The sequence below is a fragment of the Neltuma alba genome, unplaced genomic scaffold, assembly GCF_004799145.2.
Source record: "Neltuma alba isolate B1F8T4 unplaced genomic scaffold, ASM479914v2 tig00006214_pilon, whole genome shotgun sequence".
NCBI classification, from domain to species: Eukaryota; Viridiplantae; Streptophyta; class Magnoliopsida; order Fabales; family Fabaceae; genus Neltuma; species Neltuma alba.
In genome coordinates this window covers 1-12,634 of record NW_021634391.1, presented here as the reverse complement: position 1 = coordinate 12,634, position 12,634 = coordinate 1, and the positions used below count along the sequence as shown (strand labels likewise).

Genomic DNA, 12,634 nt, shown 5'->3' with positions numbered 1-12,634 from the left:
TATTTTGTATACGTTAGAAATTACATTCAAATCTCAAGGGATTTCAAAGTAATTTCTCAAGCCGATGAGATTTATTTGTAAATAAATCTCTTCGTTGAAATCTATCTGTAAATTTTTTGGGGAAAGAAGTTTCAAGACCAACACATCTGTTAAAAAAAAAAAGTTCTAATTTTTATACAAAGATATTTTTAACAAGTCAAATTATATCATTTATTGGTCACATAATAGATGGATACATGAAAACGATATCTTTGGAAAGGTATATTTCACTCTGAAGACCGAAATTAAATTCATTATATGGATATCAATGCTATTGATTTTTTTCCCAACGATATCAATTAACGATCACTGTTAATTAATAATTATTACTGTATAAAACTTGTCTATCTCGGAGCCGCACCACTCACTTTTTCTTTTTTGGTAATTTTACAAATCCTAATTTGCCCTTTTCTCTTCTTTTTTCTTTTTCTAAGGAAATTTTATTAAGGGAGAATTAGAATTAGATGACAAGTTTCAAAATTAGGAATGATATTATTGGGACTTTTTAATAATTAAATTTATTTCTTAAGGCCTAATAATTCTGCTACTTATTAACATGCCCTTTTTCTATTATTTAATACTCCTTCTGATTTATAATATTAGATACGTTAAAAAAAAATTAAATATCAACTCTTAAAATATTAATCTAATAGTTAAAAAAAAAAGATAAAAGAGTAAAAAAAGAAGTTCCGAACCGAGATGCGGTTTTGATTTAGTTAAGTTTTCTCAGTATTAGACTATTAGTTAAGTTACTAAATGCATTTTAAATTGACAAAATCACCTCTTTTATTTTTGTTGAGGAATGTCATTGAAAAATTCTCCCCTCTCCTGCCTTTAGAACACTTTCTTCTCCTCGTTATGAGATTAAAGTAGAAAACTATCATCAATTATTCTGTCGACTTTTTATACTTTCAGCTTTTTTTGGGGAAAACTTCTGATATCATGGATAGAAGGCGTAGAGGGAATGCGCAACGGAAAGGAAGGCCCCACAAAAATCCATTGAACGACCCTGCCCTTTCCCTGACCACAAAATTCAATGGATTTGGTACAAATATACAGGCATGCATGACGCCTAATTTTACAAAAGCACAACCGAATGAGAGATGTTTCTCCTTTCATACAATCTTATAGGCATATTCACACGGTAATCCCAAACAATCATTGTTGATCAGCAAGAGACTGATCTATAAAATTAAATTGAATTTCAAACTGACGCATATAGACAATCTGCCGAAGTCAGCGCGCACTCACAAGAAAGGGGCGCTGGCAAACCCCACACTCGATTGTCTCAGAACCAGTGTCAGGGACCGCGACCTACATTTAACCCACACAACAAAGGCGAGGATGAAGATTACAAATACAAATGATGTGTGTGTTTGCATGAGATAGAAACATAACGAGATTGCCAAGTAGATTCCAAATTTCCAACCTGTAGATGGACAGTGCATGTAGGACATTCAACTTCTTTCATCCGCCTTCCAGATCCATCAGACTCTAACCCTGAGAATTATATCACTTGACTAAGCTACAGCCGCTAATTTCAGCATATCAATTCAAAATTCCCTTAATACCAACTGAAACCTAAGCTACAGATTAATTAAAGCCCGGTTACTCTGCCTGACAAGTAATCAGCCACAATTATTAACAATTTACAAACCAGGCTGACAAACTAGAATTACCTGATGTCTTCCGATTCCTCTCCAGCTCCTCCTATCAAAAGCAATCATTGGGGGAAAAAAAGAATCAACGCCACACAAAAACATACAATGTGACCGAAAACAACGCAGAGGCATACAACATGCGTCAAGTAAAACAGCACAGAAGCGTTTGGTATTAGGCATGCACGGTTATATACCTGCAGTTTCCTGGCAAGATCTTCATGACTCTGCAGCACAGGTCTACTGGCTGCTTCTTTTGCATAACTGAGCCTGCGAGTCACTTCTGCCTATACAACAAATTGATATAAGATCTCCGTTTTCCTAAGCATATAAACGACAGCTTGAAAACATAATGCATCACAAATGCAGAGAAAGACACTGATAGCACGGCACATCCTATTTTGACATGTAGTAGGAGGAAAAGTGATAGGCCACAGCAAATGGGGACAATACAGGACAGCTCAGCAAGAAGGTGGTTAATGAGAAAACTGCCCATGAAATCCCGATGATAACACCACCAGTGACATTATGCTTACTACTTATAAGTCAGTTATCATGTTTATGCGCTGTTATTTTGTTTGTACTGTACTTATATTCAGATATTCTTTTACTGCTTAAGTTATTGTGTTTCTATCAGCATAAATAGTAGAGTTAGGGCTGGGTAAGAGATAGCATATGCGATCTGTTTGTTATCTTGGGGAGATTCTCCTGGCTTTAAAAGAACTATGAGTTAAAGATTTATTTCTCATCCTTTAAAAGATTTTACCTTGCCTTAGTTCCCCTGTTCTCAGCAGGAACTCGAGAAGGAAAGCAAGGCATGACAAATATTAAATTCTTCAGTTGTATCCCCAAAAAAAAAAAAAAATGAAAGACACAATAATCTCATAACAATTGAGAAAGCCAATTCATAACATCATTTTCATTTTATCACTTCAGAGGGAAAAGTCAGCAACTATGGAACATACCATGCATCGATCACACACACGTACTGGCAGAGCATTCTCATCTGCAGTTAGAGCAATTCTACCTTGTGTACATTTGTCACAAAATATATCCCCACAGTTCCTACAGTGGTGCTGTTTGAAGCACGGATGATTGCAAATTAGCAATTAAACGTATTAAAACATTCAATCAGGCACAGAAAACACTTAAAAGCTTGGAAACAGACAAGAAAGGTATGGATCAACCTTACGAACAAAAGCATTAAAATCAGTACCACATGCTGTACATTTCGAGGCTGCTTCATCAGGGACCTGGATGGAGTGATAGAGCCTAATAAGAAGCAAGATACAGGAACAACTAAATCCTACATTGATATAGAGTCACCAAAGTTGACCAGTTCATTTTCTTCGAGATCATGTGGCATTTTCAACTTTATAAGTACAAGACGTGAGAGGAATATACAATCATGGTCATATGGAACTAACTGAAAAAATTGCAACTACACACTTCTAACCATCATATTCAACCAACAACAAATAAGCACAAGCATCCTAGAAATAAAACTGGTTCTAAGAAAGACTTGTTCCAGCTAAAACCACAGAAGCATTACTTGGGAGAAGGGGAGGGCTGGTTGGGAATAGGAAAGAAGAGAAAGAAATTAAATTTGCATCTCCAACGTTACCCAATGATCTTTCTCCTCATTGGGAGGTTTGATCAAATTCATCCAATCAACAAGACCTTTCTTCTTTTCTGTAGCTTGTTCATTTGTTTTCAACGCTTCAGCAGGCCTGCTGCTTCCACCCATTTCCTTGAACTGCAACAACAAACAGATGGCAGATAAAGATTGCCACATATAAACAATTCTCAATGTTTGGAAGGAAAAATAAGACAACTAAACAAGTAATCAGGATCCTGGAAATCAAGACTAGAGGGCATTTAACTACAAGACCTACAAGAAATATAAGTGACCGGTTCAGATTTCAGAAGCCGTTGCAAGAGACAAGGTGATAACACGACACTGTTATAGAGAAATTGAATAGACGTTGTGAAACCTTTTAGTTTCATCTTCTCCACATTGAGGTCCAAAAAAAAAAAAATTCCTCACATTAATTCTTGCAGGAAACTCCAAGATATCAGTATTAATGCACAGTGGTGCTGCTGTTTCAACAGCAACATCTGGACTGTCTGGATTCAATTTTTACGGTCCAAATTTTATATTTTCCCCCTGATGTTTTAATGGTTAATTATCACTTTTTCCCAACAAAAAAAAAAGAATGAAAAATGATAGTTAGAAGACTACACTCATTATGTATAATATTTCTTATAAATTGAGAAAAAAATTCAAAACACACACACACACAAAAATCCTGAAGCACCTTTGTGCTGTTTTTGCAGCAAGGGATCCGGATCCAACTTTCCTATTTACTACATACTAAAAGATACATTTCTGAAAAGATGTTTCTGGCATTAGAGCATACTGAACACAAATCTCACATGCCAACACTCACAAAAGCCAAAATCATGATCCGAAGGTCATTCACTAATAACACCAGTTAAATTTGACGCCCATTGCAGAAGGCACAGATGATAGAGGAAATGTTACCAAGACTCAAATGGTTTAAATGTTTATCTAGCCCATGTTCATTGATGTTTCATAGATCTAAGCATACACATCCATTCAAGCAGCCTTTGAACATGTTTTTTTTAAAATACATATATGTGTGTGTATATATATATATATATATATATAAAACAAGCACGAATAAAAATTCTTATGAATGAAAAGCATACACATCATTTCAATTACAAAAAATGAAAAAAGAACGGCACAAGTAACATAAGGCACACACCTAGAGCAGTAATACTGGAAATCTCAGCAATAAAAATGAATAGCAAATCGGATCTTCACTTTTTTGTTGCAAAAGTTACAAAAATATCCTCATCTAGTTTGAGGGAATTTGTCAATTTGAAAAAAAAAAAGAAGAAGAAGGAAGGCTATCAAAGTAAATCTATCACCAACTCCCAAATTTTCATTTCCGCCATTTCAATTAACCACAACCATTCATACATTTATAAATTGACACTAAACATTTTAAATCTTTGACATAGAGCAGGTTGTGATATCATTTAAGGGAGTACTAAACTAAGACAGATAACTACCCACAAATACAGTTTATGACATCATATTTCGGAAACTACAAAAGAGGATGCTTCATGAGAAAAGGAATTGACAGAGAAGCATTATATAAAACACTTCAGCCCAATCAGGTCAAAAGCGCTCACAGCCAGCCCATAGATTATTCCTTTTATCTTTGTGCCTTTTTGTTTTAGTTGTCACGTCTTGTCCAGAAGTAGCCTTGGGTTTCTTGTTCTACTGCTATTCAAGCTAAGCATTAGACCTTTTGAAGAGCTTGAATGATCATGATTTTATCAAACTCATCTTTTGAAGGGTCAGAATTAGCATTTCCCATAATATGCAGAAAGCTCAAAATAAGCCAAGTACCATTTCAAAGCCCAATGGCGGCTTCCTACGACTTTTATAGGAATACAGATATTGACATAGATTCTTTTGTTAGAACATCCAAAGAAAAAGGATTCTCGAGCTATTTTTATCAGTTTTCATGATTCTGAAGAAACATAATAGCTGCTTGATAGAGAACCCACAATCTCTACACTTCTTGGCTAATTTCTACTGTTAACCCTGGTTTATTCTCTCAGTCTCTCCTTAAGCATCAGAGATGATGCAGAAACTGGGAGTCAATTATAAGTGGCCACTTACATTGTGGTTCATACAAGCATGCAAATATAACAAGATCACCAGAAATTCTATGAAGCCCCACCTGTATGGTTGCAGCAGTCACAGTATCCAAAAGTGTGTTGGTAGTGTAACTATTGGATTGCAGTCTGATTCGTTTTGGCTCGATGTCTACTGAGCTCTTGGACCAAAATGCCAATGTAGATGAATCAAATCTCTGTATTATGCAGTGAAAAATTATTAACTAAACCAATATTTTTAAAAAGATAAATCTCATACTGTTTTCAAATTTTCATAGAGTAAATCCATACTCACCTCACATCTCGTAATATTTTCAAGAGGATATATTCTCAAGATTCGACTGGTGCTTGGATCAAGCATTCTGACTCCATCTAAACCAATCTGGACAAAAAACAAAAATACTAATTCAGATCATCAGCCCTGATAGGGATGAACAAGAAACGGGTGAAAATAATGCATGTTAGACATGCTGAACTCCATAGAACAAGGGTTTCTAGAGGGTTGAAAGAATTTATACACACAACACACATCCAAGTTTAGTCAAACGAAATTTGCAGAAAAGGGATAAGTAAATGAAGAATCAACTAATAGCTTTTGATATTCACCATAATCACGGCCACACTCTCCATGTGCGCGCGCGCGCGTGTCTCAAATACCAACGAAAAGGAAGACATGAAGAGGAAGATATCAGGACTTCAGACTTAGGAATCCTATCAGATTGGGCGTGTAACCAAAGAGGAGAGAGGAATGTCATAAAAAGCCAAATGTCACAAGGAAGATGGAGGTAGGGAATCGCTAGCATCAATAAAGCATTGAAAAGGAAGGAAATGATCGACCTACGAGGAAACGTCGTTGCTGCTGTATACACACATACAGAAACATTTAGTAGAATACCATAAGAAGGAATAAGATGCAGGGTATCCACCTTCCATATAACAGACACTGAAATGAAATAGCAAGGGAACACAACCCCGGGCTATGCTGTTAATTTATGTACATTGACATCTCGTTCTTGAATATTAAACCTTATATTTGATTAATTTTATGCCATTACTATACAATAAATCAGAAATCACTTTAGTATTATTTCCAAAACCATATTTAGAATTTGGAAATGTGGAAAAAATAATGAGAATATCTCGAATCAAAAGACATGTTCTGTACTACTAGTGATTTACAATGAGAATTTTTCACTAAGAACAACAGTGCTTATCCAACAATTGAAGACACGATACAAGTACTCATCTTATCGCTTATCACAGTGATTAATAAATTGTACTAGTTCTCCTCAAATCAGAAATATTAAGCAGCTACAGCATTCATACCTGCAAGAGAACATCCATAGTGTTTTGACCACTACTTTCCGCCAACAGCTTTACCCTAAATTTTTGCACTCCGCTTCTTACACCTTCTTGAGCATCAGCCTTCGGCACTGCTTTGGAAACCTTGTTTGATATGGAGGTTTCTTTCGGAGAGGGAAAATTGATTGGCCTCCCATAATCATCAAAGCCCGACCAAGGAGATTTAGGAGCCGTGCCGCGCGCTCCATAGGGTTCTACTTTGCCCCCTTCATAAGCATAGACGCCTTCTCCGTAAACTTCATCGAGAGCACGATCATACGTGGATATCCCGCCATCCTGTCGATTCCCGTAAAAATCTGATCCCAAACCAGACGGGCTCTGATTGAAACCTCCATACCTATCATCCAAGTAAGCGCCACCATGATCAAACTTTGCGGGATCCACACAAGGAATTTCGTTCGTGGAAGGCATGGAAGAACCGGGTTGCCCGTAAGGAGACGCGTGCGAGAATGAAAATGATGAATTCAGACTCAGGTTTTGAGAAGCAGAGGAGGAGTGAGCATAACTTGGAGCTGTTTGGTGTCGATCATAGGGCGGATAGTATGATTGCTGCGTGGACAGTTGCTGGTACGAAAGATGAGAATCAAACGGAGGGAAAGAGGACGGTTGCGGAGAAGAACTGACGGGCTGCGAACTGAAGGTGGAAGGTGGAGAGTATGATGGAGCAGAGGGAGTGGCCGGTGTCGGGGCAGAGATAGTTTCGGGATTCGGAGGGTTTGGGGGGCAAGTGGGGGTGTAAGATGTATAATCGGGAGTGTAACCGGAGGAGAACGGAGGAGCAGAAGCGTACGTGTTCGGGATTGCATCGGCAGAAGCATAAGGATTAGGTTTTTGAGCGGGGGGGAACTGATAATAGGGAGCGGAGCTGTAATCTCCTTGTTGCATCGTTGTTGTCTGCAAAATTGGCTCTTCCAATCGGACCTTTGGAGGCAGCAGGAGGAGGAGGAGGAGGGGACGGTTGGCAGAGGGAATCTCAGGAACTGTCCCGGGTGCTGTTGCCGCGTCCGCAAGTTTTGGTGCTTGTTCCACGTGGCGGAAGTTATACCGGTTTAGTTCGAATCCTGAGTCGTTGCCTGAACAACTGGTATCATGGTGATTGCAGACAAGACAAAAACAAAACTATAATTTAAAAAATATTTCTATCATATATAAAATAAATATAAATAAAAATATTTTTATTTATAAAAAAATATTTTTTAAAAGTATTTTTCAAGCAATCCAAACACCTCTCACGATGAAACCAAGCACGAGAATTTATTTAATAATAATATGGTATTTAATTAAATGAAATTATAAATAAAAAGATCAAAATATCTTCACAAAGAATCCTGCTGTCTAACTCAAGTCCCACCATGGCATTGGACGACCACGACCTGCATCAACAACCTACAATGGGAAAATCTGCTCCATCAAAAATTAGAAACAACAAAACCACCCAGGTTCAAACTCCAGACAGATTTGAAGGCCTCGTTGATGAAATTCGGTTCTCCTACCATCTCCTATGAACACATGTGAATAAATGACGTTGATGGGGACTAATGCGACAGCGGTTTGTGAGAAGGCATCGTGCTGCGCGTTGTTGAGAGGTTATTGATGAACAAAGCTGAAACGCCGTATTGATGCTCCAGTGAAGATGGCATTGGCAGGCCAGGAGGAGAAAGAGAGGGCAGAGGGGCAGCGAGGGCCTTTCCTTTTCCCTTTTTAATCTTTTTGGCGTGCACCTTTTTTCAGTATAAATTTACTTTGCAGAGCTATATCATGTCTTTTTCTTTTGAGAAATTGGTAATAATGATCCTTCTAATCGCTTGAGCCTTTACTCTAGTCAATTATCAAACCATTTTTATAAAATATATCATAAAATTTAAAAGAGCCACGCTAGCTGTAAATTATGTATAATGTAGTTTTTTTTCTTTCAAATTTTACAAAAAGCACATAAAATTCACATATAATTTATAATAAATTTTAAAAGAAGCATAAATATCCATGTCAACAAGTGAAATCCTTGTGCAAAAGCAAAACAGTGTAGCCAGAATGGGCTTTATATCCGGACTTGCAATTCGCAAAGCTGGGCGCCAGTTCAGATGTCAGCGGAAGCAGTAACAAGCCTCGATAAAGGGCAGTTCCAGATATCCTTTATTCTGTCAGTAAAAAGGCGGAGTTATAAAGTTTATGAAGAAACAGAACCCTGTCCCCGATACGGCTGAGACTGAGATAGAGATAAGATAGACAGATGTCATTTATTGTCAAGCCAAAAGAAGATGGACGAATCAAGCAAAACAAGTCAAATTCAGATATTAGGAGGAAACCCCAATGAAGGAAAAGTGAGAGAAGATTCTTTCTACCATTAATTACCGAGCAGCATATTCCTAAACACGGGCCAATATGCAGGACAAAATCAAAATACGGCCAACTCCAGTCCCCAAAAAAGGCCGAGCAGGACAAAAGGAATTGAAAACCGGAAGCCCCACAATGACACCCTAATCTATATCTAATCTCAAGTATTAATTTGATCAACAAGAAAAATATGTTTTTACGCTTCAAATGAGCTTCTCTTTCCTCAACCGTCGCTCCTGGTGCGCTAGGCTAAAAGCACTTCCATGCAGCCTTCTTTGGCAGAATTACACACTGGACAAAAATCAAGCAAGGCTTCACAGAAATAACAAGAGCAGAGGTGTCTGCAAGGTAGGAACAGTACACACGAGCTCCGAGAGTTACAGCTTTTACAAGCCATTCTCTTTCTCTGTTTTTCCTCCTTTTCTTCCTCTTCTTTGTTTTGACTTTCCTCACAGGGACCGCAGCAAGACTCTGTGTCTTCGGCCCTGTTACCGTCCCAGACCTTCCTCTCTCTTACCTGTTCCAACGTGTTCGTCAGGCTTACTATCATGGCCTCCTTTTGCTTGGCTACTCTCTGCCACGCTTCGCTTTCCATCTCTGCTTTTCTCAAGCAATCCTCCAGCTCTGTACTTTTCCTTTTTGCCTGTGTCAAGTCATTCTCTTTCTGCCTGACCAGACTCAGCGATTTGGATTCAAGAGCACTCAATAGGAATGCCACCTGCTCCTTTCTTTGATGTTGCAGAGCCTGCCTTAATCTCTCGTTCTGTTTCAAAGTATAGGCAAATAATTTAGTCACTAAAATGACTCGCAACAGGATGATGCAGCCTAAAATCGAAAGTTGAATATTTCTCAGTTCACACACTTGATTTTAGCCCCAAAAAAGGAAGGAAATAAAGCATCTTCACACAACATATTTAAAAAACAGAGATAGTTTCATCCTAATGTGATAACCTGTGATAGGAGCATGCGATCAATCTCATGTCTCTGTAACTCCAGCTGCGCATTTAAAGCGTCAGAGAAGGAGGTGGGTGGAAAACTATTGCATACGAAGGAAAACGGAGGCCCCTGATTGCAATCAAAACCAGAGCTTTGGTAGGTCTGGTGCTGTTGGCACTGAGGCTTTGAAGGGTGTGGAAGACTGAGAAGAAGGCCATCATCCATTCCCAGCACCTGACTAGTCCCTGCCCAATCCGGAAGACGTATGGGCAATCCGGAATTTTCTGAATAAAATTGAGCTTGAAGTGCCATCTTAGCTCAATGGAGGAGGAGGAGGAGGAGGGGCAGAAGCACCCAGGAGTGCTATTTTCTGTGGACATATATCAAGGCCATTTATTAGGAAGCCAGAACGGAAACGAAATCATGGGTAGGTTTAAAGCCAGAAGGTTCATGTTCTCGCCATATCAGAAAAGATGCATGATCTTTCTGTCTCTTCTCGGCATAAACTTTGCCTTCTTTGTTGCTACAATTTCTGGTCTAACTGAAACTCACCATTAAGAAGGAAACCCGTGGGATGTTTATTTATAGTGGGAAAACTGACAATCTTATTATTGTGTGATTAAAAGCGGGTAATGGAACTTTCATGTGTGACTTAATTGTATTGACTAATTAAAGAGCTAAAAGAGCGGGAAGAATATGTATAACTCAATAATTATAAATAAATAAATAAATAAAAAGGAAAGGGGAAGCGAGGTTGTCTTTTAACTTTTTCAAGGCTTTTGGGTGGATATAAGTATAAATCTCGAATCGGGCTTTGCCCATCAACCGGGTGTTTGTAGAATCTCAAAAGGCTATAATATGCCAAAACCAATAGCAGCATTAGTGAGTAATGAGGGAGATTTAAAAGGGGAGGCGGAAAACGACGACGTACATGCAGATTTTGTGACAGAAGAGTCACCGAAGTATCGGGTCAGACGGGATCAGGAGGAGAAGAGAGAGGAGGAGGTGGTGGCGAGGGGGAAATCCACTAAATTGGGATGTGAAAGGGTCAGAGCCTCAGAGGGGTATGGGAGGAAATCAGAGATGGGGGGGATTGTCAGTTTGGTCATTGGGAAAGGAAAGGCTAAAGAATAGCGTTTCTATACGTCCACTTTTTTTTGGTTATTTGGGTATTTAAGCCAGAAATTGAAATCTTTTTTTTTTTTTATGAAAGACGACAAGCCGTAGCTTGAGAATGCGACCCGCGTACAGAAGAAAGGAAATAAAAGTTTACAGGGAAAAGCAAAGCCCACAACGGACTACACCGAAAAACCCAATCCCCAACTTAGTCATCTTGTTGGTCTTCCAGCACCATACTCATGCATTCCGTTGGCTCATTAGGAATCAGTATCGTATTGAAGGAACCTTGATGCCCTGTTTTTGCCAAAAAATCGGCACACTTAATAATGTCTCTCCCTGTGTGATGGACCTCCACTAACCCGTGGCCATAGATCATCTCCCTTGTGTCCGTAATGAGAAGTCTCAAGGGATGGTCTATAACCCGATCTCTCATTAGAAGGTTAAACGCTTCCAAGGAATCTGTATATAGTAAGACCTTGGGCACACCTAGCTGTTGACATGTCTGCAAACCTGTCTGAATTCCCAGTAGCTCTGCCTCAGTAATCGAACAGTAGCCCAAGTTCCGTTGAAAACCCATGAGCCATTTCCCCTCGTGGTCTCTGATCACTCCACCGCATGCTGCGTGTTGGTTGTCTTGCACCGATCCATCCACGTCGAGTCTGACTGCATTTATGGGAGGCGGTGTCCATTAAGTTTCAGGTCTCGAGGCTGCGTTGAAAACTTCATGCTGAAGTTGCTGGTTTGTTATGCTTTCCATCAGATGATATCTGCACCGTTGAACTAGTTCTCTCGTACTGTTTGCTTTTCCTTCAAAAACATAACTGCATCTAGATGTCCAGAGTAGCCAGCATCCAAACATGAAGACTCGTAGCCATTCCCAGTTTGAGAACCTTCCAGCTGCTGGTCGATGTGTAGCATTCCATACTAGCCAATCCTGCAAAGTTTGAGCATAGAAACTAGAAAGACAGTTAGGTTGAATTATAGATGACCAAAAATTTTTTGCTCTCTCACAGTCTCTCAACACATGTAGAATGCTCTCCTCTTCCTGGCAATTAAAAGGACAGTTTGCATTATCTGATATCCCTCTTCGGGCTCTGAAAGCATTTGTGGCTATACTCTCATGGGTCACTTGCCAAAGTAAGAATTTAATTTTTTCTGGAACCCCACATTTCCAGATTTTATGCCACCAAGATCCCCTACCTGCATGCTGTCTCCTGTCTAGGAAATCATACGCTGACTTTACAGAGAAATTCCCATCAGTTGCAGGTCTCCAAACAAAGACATCCACAGATCGGTTAGTAGGGGTTTTATACGTAGCAAGGTCATGATAACGTGGTGAGGCAAAAACCCCCTGCCAGCTGTCAACATCCCAAGTGCCATTGTCCCGTACAAAATCCTTAACCGTAGCTTTAGGATCCAAACTGGAATTCCTGCCTGCGTACATTATGAGGGGGCGGTCCAGGGGAGTC

At 39.2% G+C, this 12,634-nt stretch overlaps 2 protein-coding genes and 1 long non-coding RNA gene across 3 annotated transcripts; all 3 read right to left on the bottom strand.

The window, feature by feature from the left end:
- Window positions 1-1,034: 1,034 nt before the first annotated feature.
- Window positions 1,035-7,773, bottom strand: LOC114749893 (protein FREE1-like). The gene is made up of 10 exons (XM_028938433.1): window positions 6,741-7,773; window positions 5,710-5,796; window positions 5,480-5,611; window positions 3,322-3,453; window positions 2,885-2,950; window positions 2,663-2,773; window positions 1,895-1,984; window positions 1,719-1,749; window positions 1,469-1,539; window positions 1,035-1,353 (listed from the first exon to the last, which is right to left on the bottom strand). The coding sequence occupies exons 1-10, from the start codon at window positions 7,659-7,661 to the stop codon at window positions 1,276-1,278; spliced, it is 1,719 nt and encodes a 572-aa protein (XP_028794266.1). The 5' UTR covers window positions 7,662-7,773; the 3' UTR covers window positions 1,035-1,275.
- Window positions 7,774-9,354: 1,581 nt separating this feature from the next.
- Window positions 9,355-10,358, bottom strand: LOC114749882 (probable BOI-related E3 ubiquitin-protein ligase 3). Its single transcript, XM_028938422.1, has 2 exons — window positions 10,062-10,358; window positions 9,355-9,873 (listed from the first exon to the last, which is right to left on the bottom strand). Exons 1-2 carry the CDS (start codon window positions 10,356-10,358, stop codon window positions 9,355-9,357), a joined length of 816 nt encoding a protein of 271 aa, XP_028794255.1.
- A 1,481-nt stretch (window positions 10,359-11,839) lies between these two features.
- LOC114749880 (uncharacterized) lies at window positions 11,840-12,213 on the bottom strand. Its single transcript, XR_003740597.1, has 3 exons — window positions 12,177-12,213; window positions 11,983-12,099; window positions 11,840-11,945 (listed from the first exon to the last, which is right to left on the bottom strand). It is a non-coding gene; the product is annotated as an uncharacterized LOC114749880 (long non-coding RNA).
- Window positions 12,214-12,634: the final 421 nt, after the last annotated feature.